We start from the raw sequence: 22,769 nt of genomic DNA on the forward strand, positions 1-22,769 counted from the left end.
CCATGCAGCACCCACAAAGAAACTGCCTATGACTGCACTACTGCACAATAAAGCACTTCTAAGCTCTTAGTTCAAGGTCTACTTATTACTGCAACTCTGAAAGAATGTGCAAGTATAATAATAAAGCAATGTATCTGAAGAAGAATAAAAATTAATAAAGACAGTAGAATTCAGCACAGTCCAGTTCATGATATTTATATTACTGGATGTTTCTAAACAAGAAATAGGCAGGAAGGACTATTACAAAATGTTGATAGTTTCCTAATAGAAGAAAAAAAAGGAACATTTTAGAAATGAAAGGGAAATTTCAGAAGCAGTTGGTAACAAACAAAAAATCAGAAGAAGTTAAAAAAACTGAAACCAGCCAACCAAGAACCCTCAGGAATAGAGAACAATAGAAAAAGGTGGGGGGGGAGGGCAGGGAGAGGGGAGGAGGAAGGGAGGGGGAGCAGAAGGAAGGAAAGAAGAAGAAAGGAAGACAGGTAGAAAACCTAAGCTGTTTTTCAGCCATACTGAATTTTAAAGAGTTGCAAGATTTAAAAATGCACAGGGCCTTTTCTCCACAGAGTCAGAATCATCAAAGACAAGTACGACTGATAGATAACTGGGCACTAATGAAGACTACAGAGACATTCTGCCACTGACTTCACTTCTCCCTACATAATTCTCTTCCCTATAAGCAATGTTTCCAGTGTTTATCTCACCTCTGTCCATCATAATCACATCCCTTCTCGTTCCCCTCTGTTGGCATTAGCATGACCACATATAGCAATCTCAGAATCTAAACTCTGTTGACTAGAAGGAAAGTGCTTGGACTAGAAATGGACTGGAGGATGGAGATGTCAATTCGGAGTCTGAGATAAAAGATGAAGAGTTAGAATCACCAATTTTGCCTCATGCCATCAATTTTGTTTTTAAAATTATTAGCAAAACCCAAAGCAGCAGAAGAGAGAAGTGGTGTGAATAGAAAGAAAGGTGACATAGTTACGAAATTTCAGTAGAAACCAGTCAATTAGGAAAGCAATAAGCATGGAAAATATCAATGTTCATGGATGGGCCAAACTTGCATGCAATGTAAGACAGGGCAAGATCCTTAAGCGACTAGCATAAAAGACTTCAAGAAACAGCCACGACATGTGAGATAAATCCCAATTTGATAAAGTAAGAGTCCACACATGATACACAACTGTAAGATTTAAAAAATGTATTTCAGCACTGAGCAGTAGTTACTCTTCAGGAAACACAAACATATGTCATACAAAGGCCTGCAACCAATACAGTCCAACTGCTATGTTTGCCACCTCCATGTAAAATTTTGTCTGCAATGGAAATATGATTGAAGACAGTGAATTAAAACTAACACAGCTAGTCTAATTTTGAAACCACATATGTACTCAAGAAGTCATTGCTCCCTTTCATTTAAAATAAGGAAAAAAATCTGTTCTACTTTTTTCACTAGAGAAAGCAATTCAGTGAACTTCCTCAAAATCAAACCAAAACAGTATCAACTACAACGTTTAAAATCTAAGTCACACTGCAAAGCTGTGCTGCCTTAAGTTATTAAAATTCATGCTTAATGCAACTTTTACAAATATTAGGGACAAATTTACAGAAAACCCAGATACTACAAAATATACCATAATCACTTTTTCATGGCAACTTGAGACTCTCATTCTGAATGTTTTCACTTTTACATTAAAATTTTAAAACATTTCATATTAATGCTTAGGCCTAGATTCAAATTAAACTTCATCTAAAGGAAGAACTACTGTTCTCCCCAGAGGGCTAAGAGATCCCTCCACAATGCAATCTTTACATTGGCACTGCATGCAGATACAAACTACTTTAAAAACACTGCATTTACACAAACATCCAAGAGCTGGTTTTCACTGTAATGTATCAGGCCACTGCAAAGCCCTTCATAGACAGGACTAGCATAATCTTTGTTAAAAGCCCTCTCAATGCAAATGAAAGCAAACCTTGCTGCAAGTTTGGCAGACTTCCCAATCTGTAGTAAACAAGTGGTCAAAAACAACCATAACAGGCAAAGGAAAAGTCCAATTACATTGGGCACAGGCTCAGCAGGACACACATAAACATAGCAGAAGACATCAAAAGAGTCTGGTTGGAAGAGGAAAAAACCAATTTCAGTGAAGTCATTTCATTTCTTAGAAAGGCTGTGTAATCAGAAATAAACAAAGTTTTCATTCAACAATTGTCACCTCAAGATGTTAAAACTCAAATTCAGCATCGATTAACAGAGTTTATATTTGCAGTAATTTCCCATAGTGTTGTTAGAAGTAGGATGAGAAATTAATATAATTCTGTTGGAAAGAACCAAAGCCACAGTCACAGCCTTTCCCTATATGTTTGCTACAGTATTTGTGTCATTTGCATTGCGACAGCTCTCTTCTTACAGGTCTCCTGTTTCAAAAAGAAAGACAAACAATACTCATTTTCTTTATGGCCATTTACTACACAAGACTAAAAGAAAAGACAGTAGGAAGGGAAGAAGAAGAACAACAACCACCACCAATAAAATGAACTCTAAAGCCTTCTCCTTTATCCTCTGTGGAAAACTAAGAAGAGATGGGGAGAAATACACTGAGTGTTTCACATCCTACACAGTCTCACTCCAGAGATACTTGGCTACATATTTATGACAGTTTATGTGCCTGGCCTCTGGACTGTGTGACACAAATAAATCTGCATTTAGTAATTCCCCTAGAGACAGATATCAAATCTGAAGGCTGACCTTATTACCCTTACACATATCCAAGCAGTTTGTGGGCAACAATATTTTTAGACCAGAAATTATTTTTTGAAATTAACTTTGTAAATTTACTGAGAAGTATCATTCATAACCACAATTGTCTAAAAATAATTCAGATCTCCTAAGAAACACTTTGATTACATGAAGCTAATAACATTCTGGTTTAACATCCAACATCTCTAGATGTAAAATTCTACAGGTCCAAAGTTCAACTATTACTGTACGGGTAAAATTCACAATGTGTACTTTTCTAGCATGTGAACAGGTCCTTGTAGAAGATACGGTAGCAAAAATTAAACCCTGTGTTAACTTTTACCATTCAATTTCTCTTCAGAAAAAGTTTCTATTCACACTGGTTTTATTGCTCTATTACATTTATACATAAATATTACTGTATTTCCCCTACAGAAACTATACAGCATGAAGAGAGATGCTGCGTAAGAAGCCACACTGGTAAGACAAAAATTGCTTGAAAAGAACACTTACCACTTGTAAGGTCCCTTTTATGAAGACTAGCAGTTTGGAGCCTGGACTTTAGGGCTGCAGTGTCAAGCTGAAAAGATTCTGCTTCTCTCACTAATATTTCAACTCTGGAAACTGCAAGTTGGTAGACTTCCATGAAACTTTGAATTACAGCCTTTAAAAAGTAAAGCAAATCTTTAGTGCCAGACAAGCTATACTTAAATGCCAAGTAGCATATATCATTAGAGAAGATCTAATTTTTATTAATTGGAAAAATCAAACAAAAGTTGTAAACCAGGCACTTAGGTTGTAAGTAAGGACTTAACCAGAGGTCGAACATGAGATTTTCTACTTCTTCAAAAATCTGAAATATTGATAGCTTTGAGGAAAAGCAAATGACTGTGTACTCCAATTACAAAGTGAGCTATTTTCAAACATGCAGTACTGCACTGAACAGTTGATACTATTTTTTATTTTATTTAACTACAAAGCTCGGTGAACATGCAATTTGTTTATAAAGATTCACTACACAATTTTAGGTGATTTTTCATACTTTCAAAATTAGTCCTCCCAATTCATGTTAAGAAAATTAATTTGTCAGAAACAAAAGAAATACTGTAAAGCTACAGATCTCTGGAAGCAAATAATCTAATTACAGTATAGCAGGGAAAATATAATTGTTTTCACATATATAGTGTAAGACTGTCCCAATTGTGTAATATTGATCAGACTGATAATAAAGTTATCAGCACAAGAGAGAACAAATGATTTGACAATAGTGGTAACTTTATATATTCTAAAGAGTCTAACACTTTTGAGATTATTGGTCTTTACAACTGGTTAATCACATTTTGTAAGTTACAGTTTTCCCCTTTGAAATGAGCCATAGCAAGCTGCAACTGTAAGAACATATAACAGATAAAATAAAATTGGCTTTCTGAATATGTCTGTAGTACAGACTTATAAACTATGGTACCACAACCAGACATTCACTAAGTTAACTGTTTTTAACTGTTTTCCTTTCCTTGTTCTCAAACACACTGCTGCTTTTCAGAATAAAGGTAACCACTGAAATCTATCAGGTTATTTTATTGTTAAGTGTAGAAAACTGCTATGGCAAGTCAACACCACCCTATCTTTTCTTATCAGAAAAAAATATCCAAAATGTTTTAAATGCTATGGTTCTAACCCTGATAGTGTATTCACATAGCTCTGTAAGCCTGCCACTGTCAACTCTAGTCCTGCTTTTAATTTTTTTTTATTTCACATTCAACACAACTAAAATGCTGCATCTATTCAGAAACAATACCAAGAAGGAGTGGGGATATATCTCACGCCACATAATACTGCCTGAGAGTCTTCAAATGGCAACAGCCCACACATTAAAAATCAGACGTGTTGAAATAGGACTATTACTTGGGCCTGTGACCCACTGCATAACAAGCTGTGTCTCATATCTCATAGAAAGAATCTCATGTGTTCCTTTCACACATGATATTTAAAGGTTTCACTGAACTAGAATGTAGAGACATTTCCTTAACTTCATCCTTTTACCTCTGCTACTACAAAGGTAGTGAAGCCGCTAAGTCATACAGCTTCATCCTACATCTCCACAGGTACTCTAAGGCCATGCAGTTATCTGAAACAGCATTATTTAATTCATTGCTGACTTACACAGATATTTAATTTGTTCTCTCATTTAATGAATTTTAAAATTTTAAATCTAGGAAAGAATGTATTCGCAAACTTTTATTTTCACACATAGCAATTTTTTTAATATCTTAGATTTCTTTTTAGTCCAGAAGAAAGTAGTTTTGCAGTTACTAATGGTTCCTTATGAATGTGGAAGACGGCATTTATGCACCCATTTGTACACAGTCCTTCCAGTATATCCCAACTCCCTAGCAAAGAGTCAGAGTTAGTTTAGGCCTTTCTTGCCTAAATTATTTTTAGCACTTCCAGGGGTGGCATGAGCATGAAGAATACTTATTCTAAATGCCATATGGGGAAGGGCAAGTATATTGGGTTTTCAGATGTGCCCCTGGAACGCACAAATGATTTTAAGAAACTTATGTCAGTCACAGATTGAGAGATCTGTCTTCAACAATTCAAAAGTTACTGTTAAGCCCGATACACAAGGAATGGGCATAGAACCCAGCCACATGCAAGTTATAATATCCGTCACCTACACCTTAAAGGTATCTGTGTAATAGTTCAGAATTTCAAATGAGATCCCTATTTGAACTTTACAGATACAAATATATCTGCAGCTCTGGAAACTGTTTCTGTTCAAGAAAGTCAGATGACAGAATTTCCCAGAATGCAAACCTGGCTCTGCAGAAATTTCTTCCACTCCTCCTAATGAGTGCTTTCTTTTGTTTTTAAGTACACATAGCAGTAAGAGATATATATATAGTTTTTAAGTATACATAACAATAAGATGTTTCAGCAACACTCCTGATTAATTTTTAAAACATAAAATTTGGCATTTGTACACTTTTGCATGGTCTGCATCTAAGCAAGCACTTCTCATTTTGAATATGCTGGTAATAGTGTGACATTAAAACTGAGAACAGACCATAAAACAATAAAAATTTGTCTTCAGTTACACACAAAATGTTTCAAGAACACATACCAGAAAATTACTTCTGTTCAGAAAGGCAAGACATAGTGATCCCCAGACTTACAGGAACCAATATTACTGCAACTCATTCTGAAATCTAAAACATTTTTAGATGAGAATTGTAGGAAAGTTAGGGGGGAGAAGACTTAATTAAGGAGGTCACAGAAACAGTGGAGTTGAAGAATACTGATTTTAAACATTACTGGGTCTAGGTGTTCCTCCTTGCTTTTGCAAGGGGCTTGGACCAAAGGACCATCAGAGGTCCCTTCCAACCTCAAGCAAATGCAGCGATTAGTACAAAGTCATCCTAGAGACTGAACACAAATCCAGTGACTGAAATTCACCTAGGATTGTCAAATTTTAAGAGCAAAAATTGTACATAATTGCTTCACAATAATCAAAAACAAAAAGAAGAAATAATCAGATGCTGAATGGGTTTTTTACAGCAATCTCTTTCCTTTCTTTTCACTCCATTCAATGCTTTAATGTATAGAGGATGTCAATATCAATTATGACATCAACATCCTATGTCACATAGTACTGATATGGCAGAAGCAAAAGGTAGGAGTGCTTTTAATCCAAAAGTTTCTGTGAGAGGAGACCTGTGCTCCAGCACTAAGACAAGACACAGGCAGCTTCATGAAAACTTCAGAGGCATTAATTCCCAGGCAACTGGCTACAACTCACAAGATAAAACTATATTCTTAGAGTTGGCATGGAAAAAGGATGCTTTTAGGCTGAAGATGTTGGACCAGGGAGAAAATGTGCAAAAGTGCCCAAATTCTCTTTTCAAGTATAACTTTCAATGGACAGATAATTTTAAGTCTAAATACTTCTGACAATCTCTTTTTTTACAGCTACTGAACAGTAGCTGTAAAACAGTATCCCTATCCAGAAAACCCCTAAGAGGGAGAATCTTAGGAGTCCCTAAGACTTTAACTGTCTTTGAGAGCAAAATCAGGGTTTTTTTTTTTTTTAAATCAGGTCACATCATAAGGGAACTAAGTATTTTAAACTTTAGATCTTTACTCAATTAGAAAAAAGGCCTCTGAAGATTTTGAGTGGAAGAAGGCCTTTATGACCTTTCAGAGGTCTCATCTGTAATATGAGGGTATGCATAAAAAGTTTTGGCTTTGGCTACAAGTCGGTGAGGAAGAGAAACCAAAGTTGAGAGAAAAATAAAATTAACTAAGTTGATGCTGTTTATAAGCTACAAACCAGTGAACATCAGAGCAAAAGAGCAACATTTAAGTCACGCTTTCTTTCCCTATATTAATCTTTAAAAGGACTGAAAACACTTAAGCTTAGGACAGTTCTCCAGGGGACATGTAAAGCCATGTTTTGTAACAGCCCATGCATGCACTTTTGAATAACCAGTCACTGTCTAATTCTGTACACCATTTCTATAGCCAGTAATTTTCAGGTGGATGGTGTTATAGATGCCATAAAACTGCATTTCCATGTATTGCTGCCTGTAAATCTACAAGACTGAAAGACTTCAATCTCCAGTACTTTATTTCAAGCATTATTTCATCTGAAATACTTTATTTAAAGTGAAAAATGGCTAATACTGACAAATTACATAACAATTTTCAAGAAATTGGAAACACAAAAAGAAAACCAATCTTTTTAAAAAATTAATTTCTGAAATTCAAAGGTTATTCAAACTTTAGCTGTTCTCATTGAAGTTATAGTAGAAACATACAACAAGAAATAGAGATCAGCATACGCAAATTAGCAGAAGACTTCTCATCAAAGTGTTAATGTATTTATCATACATTATAAAAACGGCCTTTTAAATTCCCACCTAAAACACTAAACATGTTGTCTCCCTTGTGCTTGGTGTTTGGATATTGAGAACAGAGTTTAAAAAAATTATATTGATTATGAGTTACAAATTGTAGTTAATGAAAATTTCCATTTAAAGTTTTCCACTACTCTAAAGTTACAAATAAAATACTAACTTATTAAAAATCAGTTTCTTTATTTTCATATCAGTGCTATTACATTATCTCAGGACTTATTTGGCATGCTGTTATCCTAGAACTGCATCTCATGTTCGAAAGAAATAAACCTAAAGGAAGGTTTACTGTGCTGAAATGATGCTTATTAAAAGGTGTCAAAAAGAATAACAGCCTGACAATATAAGCATTGACTTTGTAACATCAGATGGAGCAGTCAGAATAACAAGGCCATCTACTTTATATAACATACTTTAAAAACCAGAGACATACAGAAAAGTTGTAATTCATGTTTGACTGCTTGGCCCTTCTTTCAGGAATTATTCAACTAAACAGTGTTAGCACATAGCAAATTACCACAGGACTATGCATACAAAAAGATAAAAAAGAACAAGAGAGGGAATAATGAATGAACTTCATAAGAATGAAAGATTAACACTGGCTAACTAAATTAACAAACCACTTACACAAGAATCTGAAAAGACTGAGAATTTCATTCCTGGTACAGAGTTTGGCTGAAGTGGAATTCAGGCAAAAACAACTGGCAGAAAACAAAACTCCATAGAGTGGGGTTCTGTATGTGTATCATTACTGCCTTGCTTTGAACTAACATACATAAGATTCATTAAAGTGAGTCCAGAAAACAAAACATACATCAATTAGTTTTTGTTTTCAGAAACAAGATTTCAGGATAATTATTATATCTTTAAGAGAGCTATATTTTGAGATGAAATTATTGCAATAAATTTTCCCCATACATTTGAGCATTTGAAAATCCATCGTGGCTGCCTTGACCCATAGTACAAAACATCTAGTGGCATCAGTGAAGGATATAAATACAGCAGCTTCTCTGGAATGGGGGGAAAAAACCTCAAGGGAAACTGCATTCAGCAAAATTGCACTTTTGCAGCTGTTTGGCACTTCTTTAATGATCTATTCTCCTTGTATCTCATTTCAACACTAAACTTTTTGTTCAGTTCCATTCAAGCGTGGCATGCACAATTTAAATGTGCCAAAAAGCAGGTCAGTTTTGTTACAACTTTTTTTTCCCCCAACAAAAGCTGACTCAGTGCCACACACGGGGCCTAACTCTATCCCCTTCGCTTCAATAACAATTACTTTACCCTGTAGGTCTCAGCAGATACCCCAAGGGAATGAAGCTCTAAATAAAAGGCTAGATTCTCTGCAAGAGGTAATGACATGACTTCCTACAAGAAAATTGAAAGAGAGCATTGAAATTGACAGCGACGCTAGAGAAAGTGCTTCTACTGGAAACCACAGTGGATGAGCATAACAACAATTGCCATGAAAATTATTCCAAAGTGTAAGACTTTCAGAAATTACCTCAATCTTTTAGAAACTGATAAATTAAGACAAATGTGTTTAGTTGGTATGACCAGGCAGAAAGCATCCTGAGAATTTTATAGCAAAGGAACTGGCTACCTGCAGCCTTGACTATTTAGAAATAACTCTGGAATAAGCAAGAAAATTGTCACTTCACAAAATTAAGGAAATACCAATTTTTAAAGGCCAATAAGACCTGGTCTTTATATGCAAAGACCATTCTCACTGTCTATTGCACAAAGTCAAGCATAGTTGCATGCAAAATGTAAAGGAGAAACAATTCTGGCCCCAAAGAATTTGTAATTTAAACTACAAATGGGGAAAATGCTACCACTCTTCCCATCCTCTTAGAGTCTTGATTCAAAATGAATATGTAAGTTTGTGAAGAAAGGTTAGAATTTTTCAAGGAAGTGACTTTAGTAAGAAAGAAATGGAAACTGAAAGAAGTTTCAGGCTGGTATCCTGTCTTCTTCTCAGTGTATATCAGCTTCTTTTGCAGTGTATATTCTAGACAGGGATGAAAGAGAGAAGGGTAGTCACTGACACTACTATAAAGCCTACATTTTAAGTGAGCATGAAAATCTACCTAATGCAAGTATAATGCATTATCACTGATGAGAAGAGCCAAACAGCAACAGTTACTACAGAAAAGTCCGGATGCAGTCTTACTACAAAACACAATGGTATCCAATCACACAATCAGTGTTGAGGGAAAGAAGAGAGCAAAACTTCCCATCAAAATTCACGTGAAATGTCAAGTAAAGTACAAGTTGTCTGAAACTTGATGGTATTGCCTTTGGCCTATTGAAGTGACATCTTGGAACCAGAAAAAACCATACAAATATTGAAGTATAGAATTCTGCTTCCCAAAACTGAATATATGTTACTAAAATAAATTTTAAAAAGCATAGTCTCATTTTCTCATTCCTTAAAATGACATCTTGTTCCTCATATCTTACATATGGATATCTTATATAAACAAACCCATTTTTATAAATAAATGTTACCTTAACACTAAGCCTCAATTGCTTAAAATCTATGGATTTACTATGGGTGAATGTGTAGAACATTTCAAGGAGGGGACAGAAGCAGGTGTTAAGCTATCAGATCGTGAAGTAGAAAAATCTAAAACAACTTCACATGGAATGTAAATGTGAGGTAAATATGAGATCTGAAAAACTCTTCTGCTGTTTGAAATGCTGTCTACAAACTGTCCATCATAAGTAACTAATTCAACTATTTGCTAAGATAGTAGTTTACTGAAAATTAGAATATTATTTTTCATTGCTTTTAAATAGTACTCTCTTAACTAAGACTGATTTCAATTACTTTTAGAAAAGAAATATGTTTGCGAAAAAAATACCGACTCAGTTTTAACTGCTGTAGAAAAAGCCTGTTGCTGACTCCAAGAGAAAAAAATCTGAGCTCATACAGACATTTCCTTAAATATTTTGGCTAGAGCTATGAAGTACTATAGATTATTCCCTTCTAGCCACAAGAAGGAGCTTTAAAATTGTATATTAAAACATTTTCAAAGTTAATTAAATATTTTACATATGGATAGAAAGGGGAAATGCATCCACTTTTTATTTTCCACACAAAAAGCTGAGCATAGTATATGATCTAGTTGCCATTTACTAAGAGAGACCAAGGTCTCTTCCAGCAGGTTTAGTCAATATGACAACTGTGATTGTATGGCTCACACATTAATACTCACTATTGAGTCCTAATCCCTGTACCAGATTTTAGGTGAATGCCCAAGTCTAAAGAGCCTAGGGGCTAGAAAACTCTGCAAAGTTATATGAAACACTTGCTTCATTTCTTCTGTTTTTCTTAAGAATGCTCATGGTAGCACTGCATTTTAATTCAACAAAAGTATTTAATCCTACATAAAGCAATATTTTGTAGTTTTGCAAGAAAATTCTGAAGTATACCTGTTTGGTTGGATCACAAATTAAGTTTTTCACTTTGGCTTCCAATTAATTACACAAATTCATGATGGCAGTCCAGGAAAAAGCAGTAATCCATTTGCTTTCAAGAGTTATTTCTGCTATGAAAATGTTTTATTAGAAATTTCAGTGACAACAGCTTTTGTTCCAAATGATGAGGAGGAAATTTAAACACAGTATACCTAATACCAAATCTCACAATGAGCACAGACATTAGCAACCCTCTTTCCAAAGTAAATGTCTGACAGAAGGGGCATCATCACTGAGCTTGAAAATTTGCTATCCTTAAAGGTTAGTATTATATAAATAAAATATTTTTTCACAAAGTTTGCTTTTAACCACTATAATCTGAGGAAGATCAAATAAAATTATCCCTATCATCTCTGAATATTTACTCCTAAAACAATGGGTTTACAGCTGAAGAAAACTCTTGTTGGGAAAAAGTGATTGTGTTTGTCTGTCTTTTTGCCATTTGTCATATGAGAGATTAGCTCAGCTCAGAAAGGTATATATCCCAACCAACACAAGCTAAAAATCGGTGGATGGATGAATGAGACTCCCCTATACTGAAGTCTGGCCTCTGAGGTCAAGAATCTAAGTAGGAATGCTTTTCACTTAGAACAGCAGCAACTTTGGTTGAAAGAGCTGGGTGATACATCTGGCCCAGCTAGCTGGACAAGCAAGCCACAGATTGAGATGTAATCTGAGCTCTGGGTGGGAGCCTGTGAACTGCCAAATTTCAGGATAACAGGGAGTATGAATATGGATGAAGCAGCCAGGTGAATGGATGGTGACAGACACATCAGGAGCTGGGAATTGCCTACCTTTGGCATAACAAAGGAGATTGGTGACACCATCTAGGCGGATGGAAACAGAGAGTGGGGACAGAAGTTAATGACTCAGGAAGAAGAGCAAGACTTGCATGCGGGGAGACTGAGGCTGTACAAGATCTGGGGTTCCTTTGCTGGGGGTCTTGCCCAGAGGGACCAGCTCGAGCTGTTTCTGTGTTACTGCACTGTGAATAAATGGCTTTATGGACTGAGACACGTGAGACACTGCTATGGGACACCTGGGACCTGTGAGGAAACTGGTCTGAGTGCATGTGAGGGTGGGCTGTGTGAGGAGTCAAGCAGGGCACCCATCAGCTCACTGGAGCCACCCACTGTGAAGGGCTTCACTCCCAACAGTGAAAGCCTCTGACGTTGGGAATTGTCTCTGCCAGAGTCTCATGAATGGCCAGACTGGGAAGTTTCCTTAACAAAAGAGAAGAAGACACGAACTTTTCTGATGGTAGAGCTCTTATTTTGGAAGACATGACTTTCTGCTTTGTCTTTAGCAAATGCACCAAGTGCCTTTTCAGTAAGTGGGAACTTATGATAAGACTGCAGAATGTGATTTGGATTATTAGGTTGGGAGCCTGGCAAGTAAGGCCATTTCCCTGGTCTGGCCAAGAGTCAACAACTAGATCCAATTCCTTAGAAGCATAAGATATAAAGTGACTTTCTGAATTCTATTTATAAAACTGGATGCTTATAGCAACTATGTAAGGAGAAAAGGCAATGTTGAGGTAAGTCTGCCTAGAAAGCATAAAGTATCCTTCAGTAATAGAATCAGAAGTAAAACATCCCATATCATGGAGTGTTGTAATGAGATTGAGAAGGCCCTTTCTAATCTTTCTACTGAATTTGGTAATGGCTGGCATCACAGTATCATGTACTTGAGTGGTGACCTTAATGGTGGATAAACAAAAGCAGATGGCTCTTATCCATGGATCCTAACTGAAAGGCCTAAATTAACTTAGGCCATCCTAACTTAAAAAGAGCCGAGAGAGTAGCATTTTTCGAACTATTTCTGATGTTAATTCACCACTATTTCTTTTATCCATTTTTCAGAGTAGGGCCACTACTTGCAGTAAGGTGTTTTATGAGTAATTATGAGAAAATTGAGCCTATGAATGTTGGTAACAGAGAAATCACTTCCATAGCTTACAAACTCCAGAAACTATAGATGATTTCTACCATTTTCAGAACATCTGTCAATTACAATGGTGAAGCCTGGGAAAACTTCTGGAGACATTTTAGCACTGCTTCTTATACTCTTTTTTTTTTTTTTTTTGTCCTTTTCCCTGCCAAATCTGAGCAGGGACAACCAGCTTACTGCTATTCTATGTGCCCTCTAGGCATAAAAGATTTATTCAATCCCACAGTCCATATCTCAAAGGAGTAAAATTTGTGGCAAGTCTCATGTGGAATAAGACAGAAAAAATTGAGCATCTAGGACAGTGACCTTTTCCAAGGTCCAGTCAAACATCACATTTTGTCATGTAGGGGAATCTCTGCTCAAAACCCAATCCTGTGGTCTTTGGAAGCATGTGTAAAAACTTGAGAATATAAACTTCAACTTGTAACTTTTTGCTTGCACACTATTAACCAAAAACCAAAAATATCTGAGACTGGAAAACTGGATGGAGGGAAAGTCTAGCACTATACACTGTGTCAATGGCAGGTCTCTCCCTTTAGTATTTTTCAGTTAAGGTGAAGAGAAAGAGGGGGATCCACCAATGGGTGCTGGTAGTGGAAAAGAACAAACAATCTGCCGCTTAACAGAGAGAAATTAGAACTAAAATAGTCCTCAGGCATTAAATGTACATCATGAATTTGTCCACACAGGTGGTAGGGATTATTCTTCTCTCCCAATCTTTAGTTTAGAACTGCTCTTTTACCAAAAAAATCCTGATGTTGAAGCAATCCAGAGGAATCTCAAGTTTTATCAAAGTTCCAGGAGGATAAACAAAATTTTGTCATTCCATGGATATTATCTTCTTAAAAGACATAGAAGATCCAATCCTTTACATATAAACTTGCCAACATGCAGTCTGTGTATCCTTATTATTCAGATTTACACAACAGTTACACATTCAGCTTATTTCCATTAATTAGAGCACTCTCCAGCTGTCTCCATTCCCTCCTCACCCACTAATTTCTTACCACCTTTTGCATTTAACAGGGAGAGTTCAAAGATGAGAGACAAGACCATAATGAAGGGAGAGTTCTAAAATCATATAATGAAATTGGGTACTGCAATGGACAAGTACTGAGTGCCTTATTTAAAACACATCAGTCCTGGCCACCTATAGCACAGATGTTACAAATCCAAGCATTTGTGTTTTTCACAGTCCAATATAATGTTGGAGTTTGTGATCCTAGGATACTACCAACACATGTCACTAGACAAGCAATCAATTCAGTAAATGAAAAATCAAGACAGCAGCTTCAAAATAACTCGTTATGATTACTGCAAAATAATAATGTAAAAAATAAAATTTGCAGGTAATAACATATGTGGATATATAAGCCAAAATTTATACAACCCTTTCTACCAAAAAAAACCCCCAAAAAACCACTAACAACAAAACACCACCAAAATTCTCAGCAAAACCCCCCACCAAAATTAATTCGTGACCAATTGTTAGGATCTGGTAAAACAAAACAGTTTAACTTTCAATCCTTTCAAAACTTACTGTCTTCAAATTTTACCTCAGTTGTATTGCTACCCCACTCTACTTCTCCAATACATGATAAATGTGGTAATAAGAGAACAACCTTTTTTTTTATGCCAAGTTTTATATTCTGAAAGATTTACTGTATAATCCTTAAGTTGCATATTCACTACTATATTTTTGTCTAACTGCTGTCACTTATATTGTCATGCAGAAGGGCAAATCACGGTCAGTTTATATAAGCAGCATCAATCTGAAAAATCTTCATCAGTCTTTATTTCAAGGCATTATGCAAAGAAAGCTTGACATTAAGAGAGCCTTAACTGACAGCAAATGAAATCAATCAGCAAATCACTAAGCCATAATAAACTCACTCAAGTTGTGGATAACCCTTCCTCTCCCAGGTCTTTAACTACAAGGTCCAACAAAATACAGTATCTGGGCAGCAATTTCTCCTGTGATTCCATTACGAAATTCTTGTACTAATACAGTGTAATATTTAATAATTTCTTCTTCCTCTGTAAACAATTGATAAGAATAACAAGAAGACATGTTTCATAATAATGGACTACTAAGCAGTTAAGCAAAAAAAAAGACTAAACAAGTCTCAGCATTTCAGCAAGAAGGTTTTTTTTAATGTAAGAATAGAAAATAGTCTGATTCTGTTTCTGTTACTTAAACATTTGTGTAATATAGTCTATTGTCTTATTAAGTTGTATTGTTTAGGCTCACTTGCTCAGCATTTTTTTAGTTTTTGAAATTAAAAGACCCTGTACAAAAAATGTAAGACTCCAGACAATTCCAATCATTCATGGTCTTCACTTCATGAATTTAATTTGTAACCCACATGATTACCAACAATTAAATATCTATGCTTCTTAATGGACTTGTCTGCATCGCAATAGTACACAGTACACACTCTCTAAAAATGAGTCAAATTTACACTGTTGCTATCTGTGAAAACTACTCCTTTTCTGAAGATGCTGTGCACAGACAAACACATGCAGTTCTGAAAGACAGGATTTCTGAAGTAAAAATATCTGCCTAACAAGGTGTTATGAGAACTATATTTGATATCATCTGTGATAAAATGATGCTTTATTTTTCAATTACAGCTATTAGGAGTCTGCTCTTATTGACTGAGGCAGCTTTGGATACATATTGGGATCACCATGACTCTAGAGTAATTTTTCTCATGAAAGGACATTGACTAGTAAACAGGAAAGATGCCTCCTGCTAAAACATGCAGCAACCTGGTAGCCAGGTGAAAAAAAAAATTCAGGATTACAAGCAGAAGCAAAACTAAATAAATAAACTTAGTTAATTAAGATTGTATTTTACACAGTTCTTAAAGAGCTTTTTTGCATATTAGCACAGGTAATTTCTAAGACATCACCCACATGCAACAGATATAAATACATGAAAGAGTCTAAGTTGACAAAGACAGATAGTGACATGATTGCTTGATAAGGCCAAAAAAGTAAAACTTCCATTGAGAGGTTACTGAAAGGCTAAATGATTATATACTAACTTTGGCATTCAAGATAATAATGAAAATCATCATCTTAGCTGCAAAGTTTTTACAAAACTGATAGTGCTTACAAAAGGGGCTGGACAAGAGTTAGTACTGTCACAGGCACAAAGAGAGTTTTCAGTAATTGATTAATTGGTGATTACAGACACTGACTTTGATATTTATGGTCCCTAAGGCCAAAACTTAGCAGGGCTGGAGTGCAAGAGTGTTCCAGCTAACTACAACACCCTCTGAGAAGGTTCTTCATATAATCTGTCCTAATTTAGTAGGATGAAGAAAGGCAACTGAAGAAATAAAGAAGTGCTAGGGTGACTGAAAAAGTGAGGGAAAGAGGCTAATGGTAAGGAGCAGAGAAAAAAGGGAAGGAGAGAGGGCCTGTATGGGAGAGGAAAAAAAGACTGCTAACAGAAATGCTGTGAAGAGGAAAGGAAGCTGAGCAGTTAAGTGGTGGAATGGAGAAACAGTGTGAAATTCAAATTATAGAAGGCAAATTTCCAACATCACTGGCAGTTAGAAGAGATCTCATTTTTTAGCATATTAAACAATATTTTCCTAATATACATTATTCTTATGTTTTAAACTAATTATACAGAATTATGGTAAAATGGCTTCCAAATATTTAGCAGCATGATACAACATATCTGGAGACATGACCCCAAATACCAGCTGAACTCTTTCATGAAGATTAAATTAGAGTTCTCCACTTTACATCTCTTCAGCCTGGTTATTCAGACTTTACTTGGATGTCAATCATTGCTAAAGTCCTACACCAACTTTATTTTCCTAGATTGATGATAGCAATAGGTTAGGTTTGCAAAAAGTGTGGCCCCACTCTAATGCTTTTGAAACATTTACTTATTTATGAGTACTTCAACTCAAAATGAAAGTGTAAAGGAGCATAATAAAGAATCACTTTTCTCTTTCAACAGTGTATTTTAGACAGCCTTGTGGTCAGTCCAGAAGCACCACATTTTGACACTAGGTATGAGAGTAGTCCTTTTGGCAAGCAAAAGAAAAAATTAGTCCTTTTGGAGATGGGAGGGCAGCCCAGCTGATAGCAGCTGCTAAACTCCTGGACAATGAAGACCCAGTTTTACTTGACAAGAAACAGCAATGTGATACCAGAGGAGGCAGCATTTTGGCCTCTGTAATTCAATTGATAGTTCCTTCTCTGGTGAAACAGTGTAAAATTAAAAGTAATAAATGTAAGTAAAAATAAAACACTACAAGAGTGTGCATGATGCATCTTTAAGACTCTAGAAACCATTTCTTCTTTCTGAAGTATTAAGATAATTTTCTTTTTAACAGCCATGTTAATAAAAGAAAAAAAAATTTAAAACAAAAGTACAAGATTTAAAATACTAGTAATATTGTTTTTAAGCAGCTGCTCTACGATTAATTCAGCTCATTAAATCCTCTTACCAGAATTGATTTATGTTTGAAAGACAAGCCCTATGCACAGGATAAGATCTGATGACAGAATTATAATGTTACCTTTGAAATCACTTGCTTCCTCAATTTGGTAAGAACTTTTTTATTGACAAGTGAACACACAAATGAGAAAGTGTTTATTATTTGGAGGAAAATTATCAGCAGAATTATGCATATCTTTCACCATCTAATCTATCAAGCATAAATCTAAAATTAATAAACAAGTGAAAATAAATACAAATTAGGAAGCTCCTAAAACTACATTTATGTTTGTCCAATTAATTAGAAAAAGTGGACCTACAGCACAATTATATAATGCATGACTAAATCATGCATGAATGCATAAATGGAAAAAACCTACTTCTTCGTAAATTTATAGTGATTAATGCTAACACTGAATATATGTCAGTACTTGACTGTATTACTTCTAAAACTATAAGCCTTCATTTTATTACTGCACTTTTTATTTTAAATGACCTCAAAACACCTAAGAATGGCAAAGAAGTACATGTAAATCCCAGGTTGACTTCCTAAACCTGCACGAACGGATGGATACATGCTGAAAATAGAGGGAGCAAGACAGGGCAGGTGGAAGGGAGAGGCAGAGGGACAGGAGGGACAGAAAGACTGATTCAGAGCAAGGAAGACAGAGCGGGAAAGAGGCACAGGAAGCAGAAGAGAGAGGCAGGCCCAGGCAGTGTAGCACATAGAGACTGACTGAAGGAAAGCTCCAGAATCCGCAGTGCAGAGAGAGCAGGCATGCAGGGAGAGGGAAAGCAAGAGTGGGTGCATGTGGTCAGTGCGCACACAGCAGCAAGTGCATAGCCAGGAGCGCATGCGTGCAGTGGGGAGCGTGCAGAGAGGACACACAGACAGGCAGCAGAGAGCGGGTGGCAGAGACAGACAAAAACAGAGGCAAGACAAAGTGAAAACTTAACCATCTCAAACCCAACCTGGAGAAGAGAATCACAGAATTGTTATTGCTGGAAAAGGCCTCCAAGATCATCAACCCTTGACTGAACACCACCACACCAACAAACCAAGACCCACATCCAGCTGTTCCTTGAACGCCTCCAAAGATGATAATTCTACCATATTCCTGGTAAGTCCATTCCAATGCCTTACCACCTTTCTGATGTCCAACATGAAACTCCACAGGCACAGCTGGAGCCTATATCCTCTTGTCCTGTTGCTAGTTGCCTGGGAGAAGAGACTGACTACAACCTGACTATAACTTCCTTTCAGGTAGCTGTGGAGAGCAATGAGTTGCTGGAGGTTAGGACTTTTTGGTTTTTTTTATTTCTCTCATGAAATTGTCTGCCATTTGTTGCCTATGAGATGTTAATGAGAATAGTTAAGAGACAAAGGATGTGGCTGGGAGGAAGAGGAGAGGGAAGGGTGCAGTTTGCTGCTGTCTCTTGGCTGAGGGGGTCTCTCTTGGGAAGTGCAGAGAGACCACGAGATTTTGGCTGGGGGTGAGGGGCTGGGCCCCTGCCTCGCTCCCACTCTCTCCCTCCTGAGCGTACAATTTCTGTGCCGGGCTGTTAGGCCAGAGGATTCGCTGCCTCTGCAGACCTTTTGTCTTTCACTACATCTCCTTTTCATGGGTGAGGGTCCACTTACAAGAGCAACTGTTGAACTGGGAGCTTTCTAACATCCGACCTCACTGGGAAGGGGACCCAATCATTTCCTGGAGGGAGACTTTCCTGGAGGCTTGTAGCAGCTGCCTGCAGCAACCTGCCTGCCCCTCCCCATCCCTGCTGTTTTCTGATGCTGCCCAGCTCTGCTGTTTTCTGCCACTGCTTTGGGTTTTTTGCTGCACCTTAACCTGATACTCCATGTTCACCAGGGCTTCTGCAGCTCCTGCCACGGCTCTGGAGTCTTTGTTTTGGAGTCTTTGGTGGCCACTCTACGTGTGGCCACTGGCTGCCTCTGCTGTACCAGCTGGCTGCTCTGAGGGTCTGCTGCAGTTCGTTTTGCCATCCAGAGGGGCACTAGGCTCGGCTGCCACTGGGGTTTGTAAAGGAAGCCCCGTTCTGCCGGCCTGTCCGCCATTGCCCACATGAGGGGAGCGGCCGGGCTCGCGCACAGCGCCCCCTGCAGCCGCGGGGAGTCCCCGCACCCGCCCTGCCCGCCGGGAGCCAGCAGCGCCCCTGCCGGCTGCGGGCGGAACTGCACCGGCGGGGAAGGCGCCTGCGGCCCAGAGAGGGCCGGGAGCGGCTTTGGGCTCTGCTTCTGTCAGCGCCGAGCTGCTGGTTTGTCTTGTTATACACACACACATACCGTAATAAAGAACTGTTATTCCTTTCCCTATATCTTCGCCTGAAAGCCCCGTAATTTCAAAGTTGTAATAATTTGGAGGGAACGGGGTTAGATTTTCCATTCAAAGGGAGTTTCCCACCTTCCTTGACAGACAGCTGTCCTTTAAATCAGGACAGGAATCCTCTGAGCCTCCCTTCTCCCAAGCTACACAACACCAGCTCCTTCAGCTACTCCTCACAGGAGTTGTGCTCCAGACCCTTCTCCAGCTCTGTTGCCCTTCTCTGGACATACTCCAGCCTCCCAATGTCTGTCCGGTAGTGAGTGAGGGAGGGGCCCAGATCTGGACACAGCACTTGAGATGTGGCCTCCACCAGTGCTGAGTACAGGGGGACAATCCCTGCCCTGGCCCTGCTGGCCACACTGTTGCTGATCCAGGCCAGGATGCCATTGGCCTTCTTGGCCACCTGGGCACTGCTGGCTTGTATGAAGCCACTGTCAACCAGCACTCCCAGATCCTTTTCCCAGTTTTTTTCTGTGTTCAACTAGTATCTGAAGTCATGTCTTCAGATAGGTTGGATCATGCTGATAAATATTTAGAAGTCATTTTAGCAGAAATCAACTATAATTCCTTTAAAACGCAACATTAACATATGTGTCTGAAGTACCTAAATTTGCTTCAAGAAGTTTCTTTCGTACCAGTTTCTACCCTTGTGTGTCTACCTCTCCAAACAGAAGAAACGTAAACTTAATTACTTATACATAGACATTTAAATCCCATTGGATTTATTTGGGGGATTTATGAATTGTCTTTAGGTAATAATGCTTGGCATTAGTATCAATTACATTTTCGATGTAAAAGTAGTTGAGACAATTCAGAATTATTTTTCTGAATGCCCACTTCTTCTGTGAGCCAAAAAAGAAGAGAGTTAAGATTATTAATTAACTTTATTCCCATTTTAAAGATGTAACCCAATTGAATTGTGTATTTCCTAAAGAGCTGATAACCTCTACTGATTAATTTAAATAGTCATCTGCCAAGCATGACTACCAGAATTAGCAATACCATTTTAGTTGCCTGCTGAACCCTATATCCTGTATTCATAGGAGGCATCACATATGGCTCCACTTTTTCTCTCCAGTAGGAACATCAGGGCATGGCCAGAACAGCACACTTTAAATGCTGCGTTCACTGTGTTACAGGTGCTTGAAAACAATAGATAATTTTCAACTTTCAAACTTAAATAACAAAATAGCACAATTTTGTGACATAAATTTCTTCCCAGCAATTAAATATCAGGTGAGACTTTTTCAAAGCTATAGCAATCATATTTTAATCTTAGAGATATTACACCTTTTTCATTTTTTATCCAACTGAAGTGACATTTTCAAACTACTATAGTAATTCTTCTGCAGTCCTCAAGAATTTAACAAATGCCTACAAATTAAGTCATACTTTCACTACGTGCATGGGGCTTTAGAAGATGCTTAGTGCAAGGATATGCTTGTTGAATAACTTAACATTTCAACTACGTAACTTTGCAATTTAAGAGCCATTCCATGAAGTGCAGGCTTTGGAGAAGATATACAGAATGGTGTCTCCAAATATTTTATTTCATTACCTTAAGGCTGAAACTAGAGGGTACTATTTTTTAAAAGATACATGCCACTTCCATACAATGAAGAAGTGATACATTCAGACCAATGGATATATAATTAATTATTGATCTCAATCACCTACTACAAACTGGATGCATGAATAATAAAAATAGGACAATGTCATGTTCTGTCAGTATGCAACAGTTCCAATAGCCAGTGCTTCATTCCTATCACACTGTCAAATTTAAGATCTTAATTTTTCATGCAATTAAAAAAATATACTATCAAATACCAATAAACTTAAACTTGGGAAAAAACTCCTGATGTCTAACACTTGTAGATAATAAGGCCTTTAACTGAGTCCTACTTACCACAGACTAACTATGGCAGTTCTAGAGAACATGCAGGCAAACAATTCCACTGGTTCTAAAGAGAAGTGTCCATAAAGTAATTTCTCACAGTTTACTTCATTCAAAATTACAGGATTGCTCTTAATGTAGTTTTGCATGGAATTAACATCAATTAGCCGACGCCCAGCTACAAAAGGAAAATTTCATAAGAAAATCTTTACAGTGTGCTTAGAAAGTTATAAAAAAGGCACTATGTAACTAGAGATAGGGAGAGAAGAGGAAGAGAAGCAAAAGGGAAAAGGAGAAAGGGAAGGAGGAAAGGAACCTCACAGTAATACAAACTGAACAATTGGAGCCGTTTGTGTATGCACAAAGTAACCAAGTGTAACTGAAGCTGTCAGGTAAACAAAAAGTAGGTTTACATCACTGCACTACTCGTGCAGCACATGCATTACTATGGGTGAGCTATAGCACAAGTACTCTGTTCAAATGAGAAATGCAGTTTTTATACTTCTGTCTCTATTCTTAGAAATAATGACAGAATAGGCTATCTTGGAAATGCTTCTGCAATCACTGGAAGGTCAAAAAAGTATGGAAGTTGGGATGAGACAAAAAAAAAAAAGAAGCAGGTATCACCAAACAGGCATCTAAATTAGAAGAGTGGTATTTAAAAGCTGGTGATTTCTGTGACAGCTTCTTAAAGATGCACCTGTGGAGCTTTTTGTGCAGCTTTAAAAGTGATCATCACTGTATGGGGAAGCATTTGCAACCTACCCTCCGCCAGAGATGTACAGCTATGCTTCCTAAGGTGCACAGGAATCTCATGCAGTTGCATATTATTACTTTATTATGGAAACATGATAATACACACATAACTTAAATATTTTTTGTATTGAAAGAAATGCATGCAAAAAGGCAACAGTGAAAAATTTCCAGTTTAGCCCTTCTTGAATGTTTGGTTTTGTGATGCTGTTCCTGAAATTAT

The 22,769-nt window shown here is 37.3% G+C and overlaps 1 protein-coding gene across 2 annotated transcripts in view; it reads right to left on the minus strand.

The window, feature by feature from the left end:
• Positions 1–22,769, minus strand: part of CCDC171 (coiled-coil domain containing 171) — a 150,475-nt gene that overhangs the window by 19,100 nt on the left and 108,606 nt on the right. Inside the window, exon 23 of one of the 2 annotated variants that reach the window (XM_059492458.1) lies at positions 3,260–3,410. In XM_059492458.1, the coding sequence (XP_059348441.1) occupies positions 3,260–3,410 (151 nt within the window). Of the gene's footprint in view, positions 1–3,152; positions 3,411–22,769 lie in introns of those variants that run through there. The other variant, XM_059492457.1, reaches the window with a different exon arrangement.

The sequence above is a fragment of the Ammospiza nelsoni genome, chromosome Z (assembly GCF_027579445.1).
Source record: "Ammospiza nelsoni isolate bAmmNel1 chromosome Z, bAmmNel1.pri, whole genome shotgun sequence".
NCBI lineage: Eukaryota > Metazoa > Chordata > Aves > Passeriformes > Passerellidae > Ammospiza > Ammospiza nelsoni.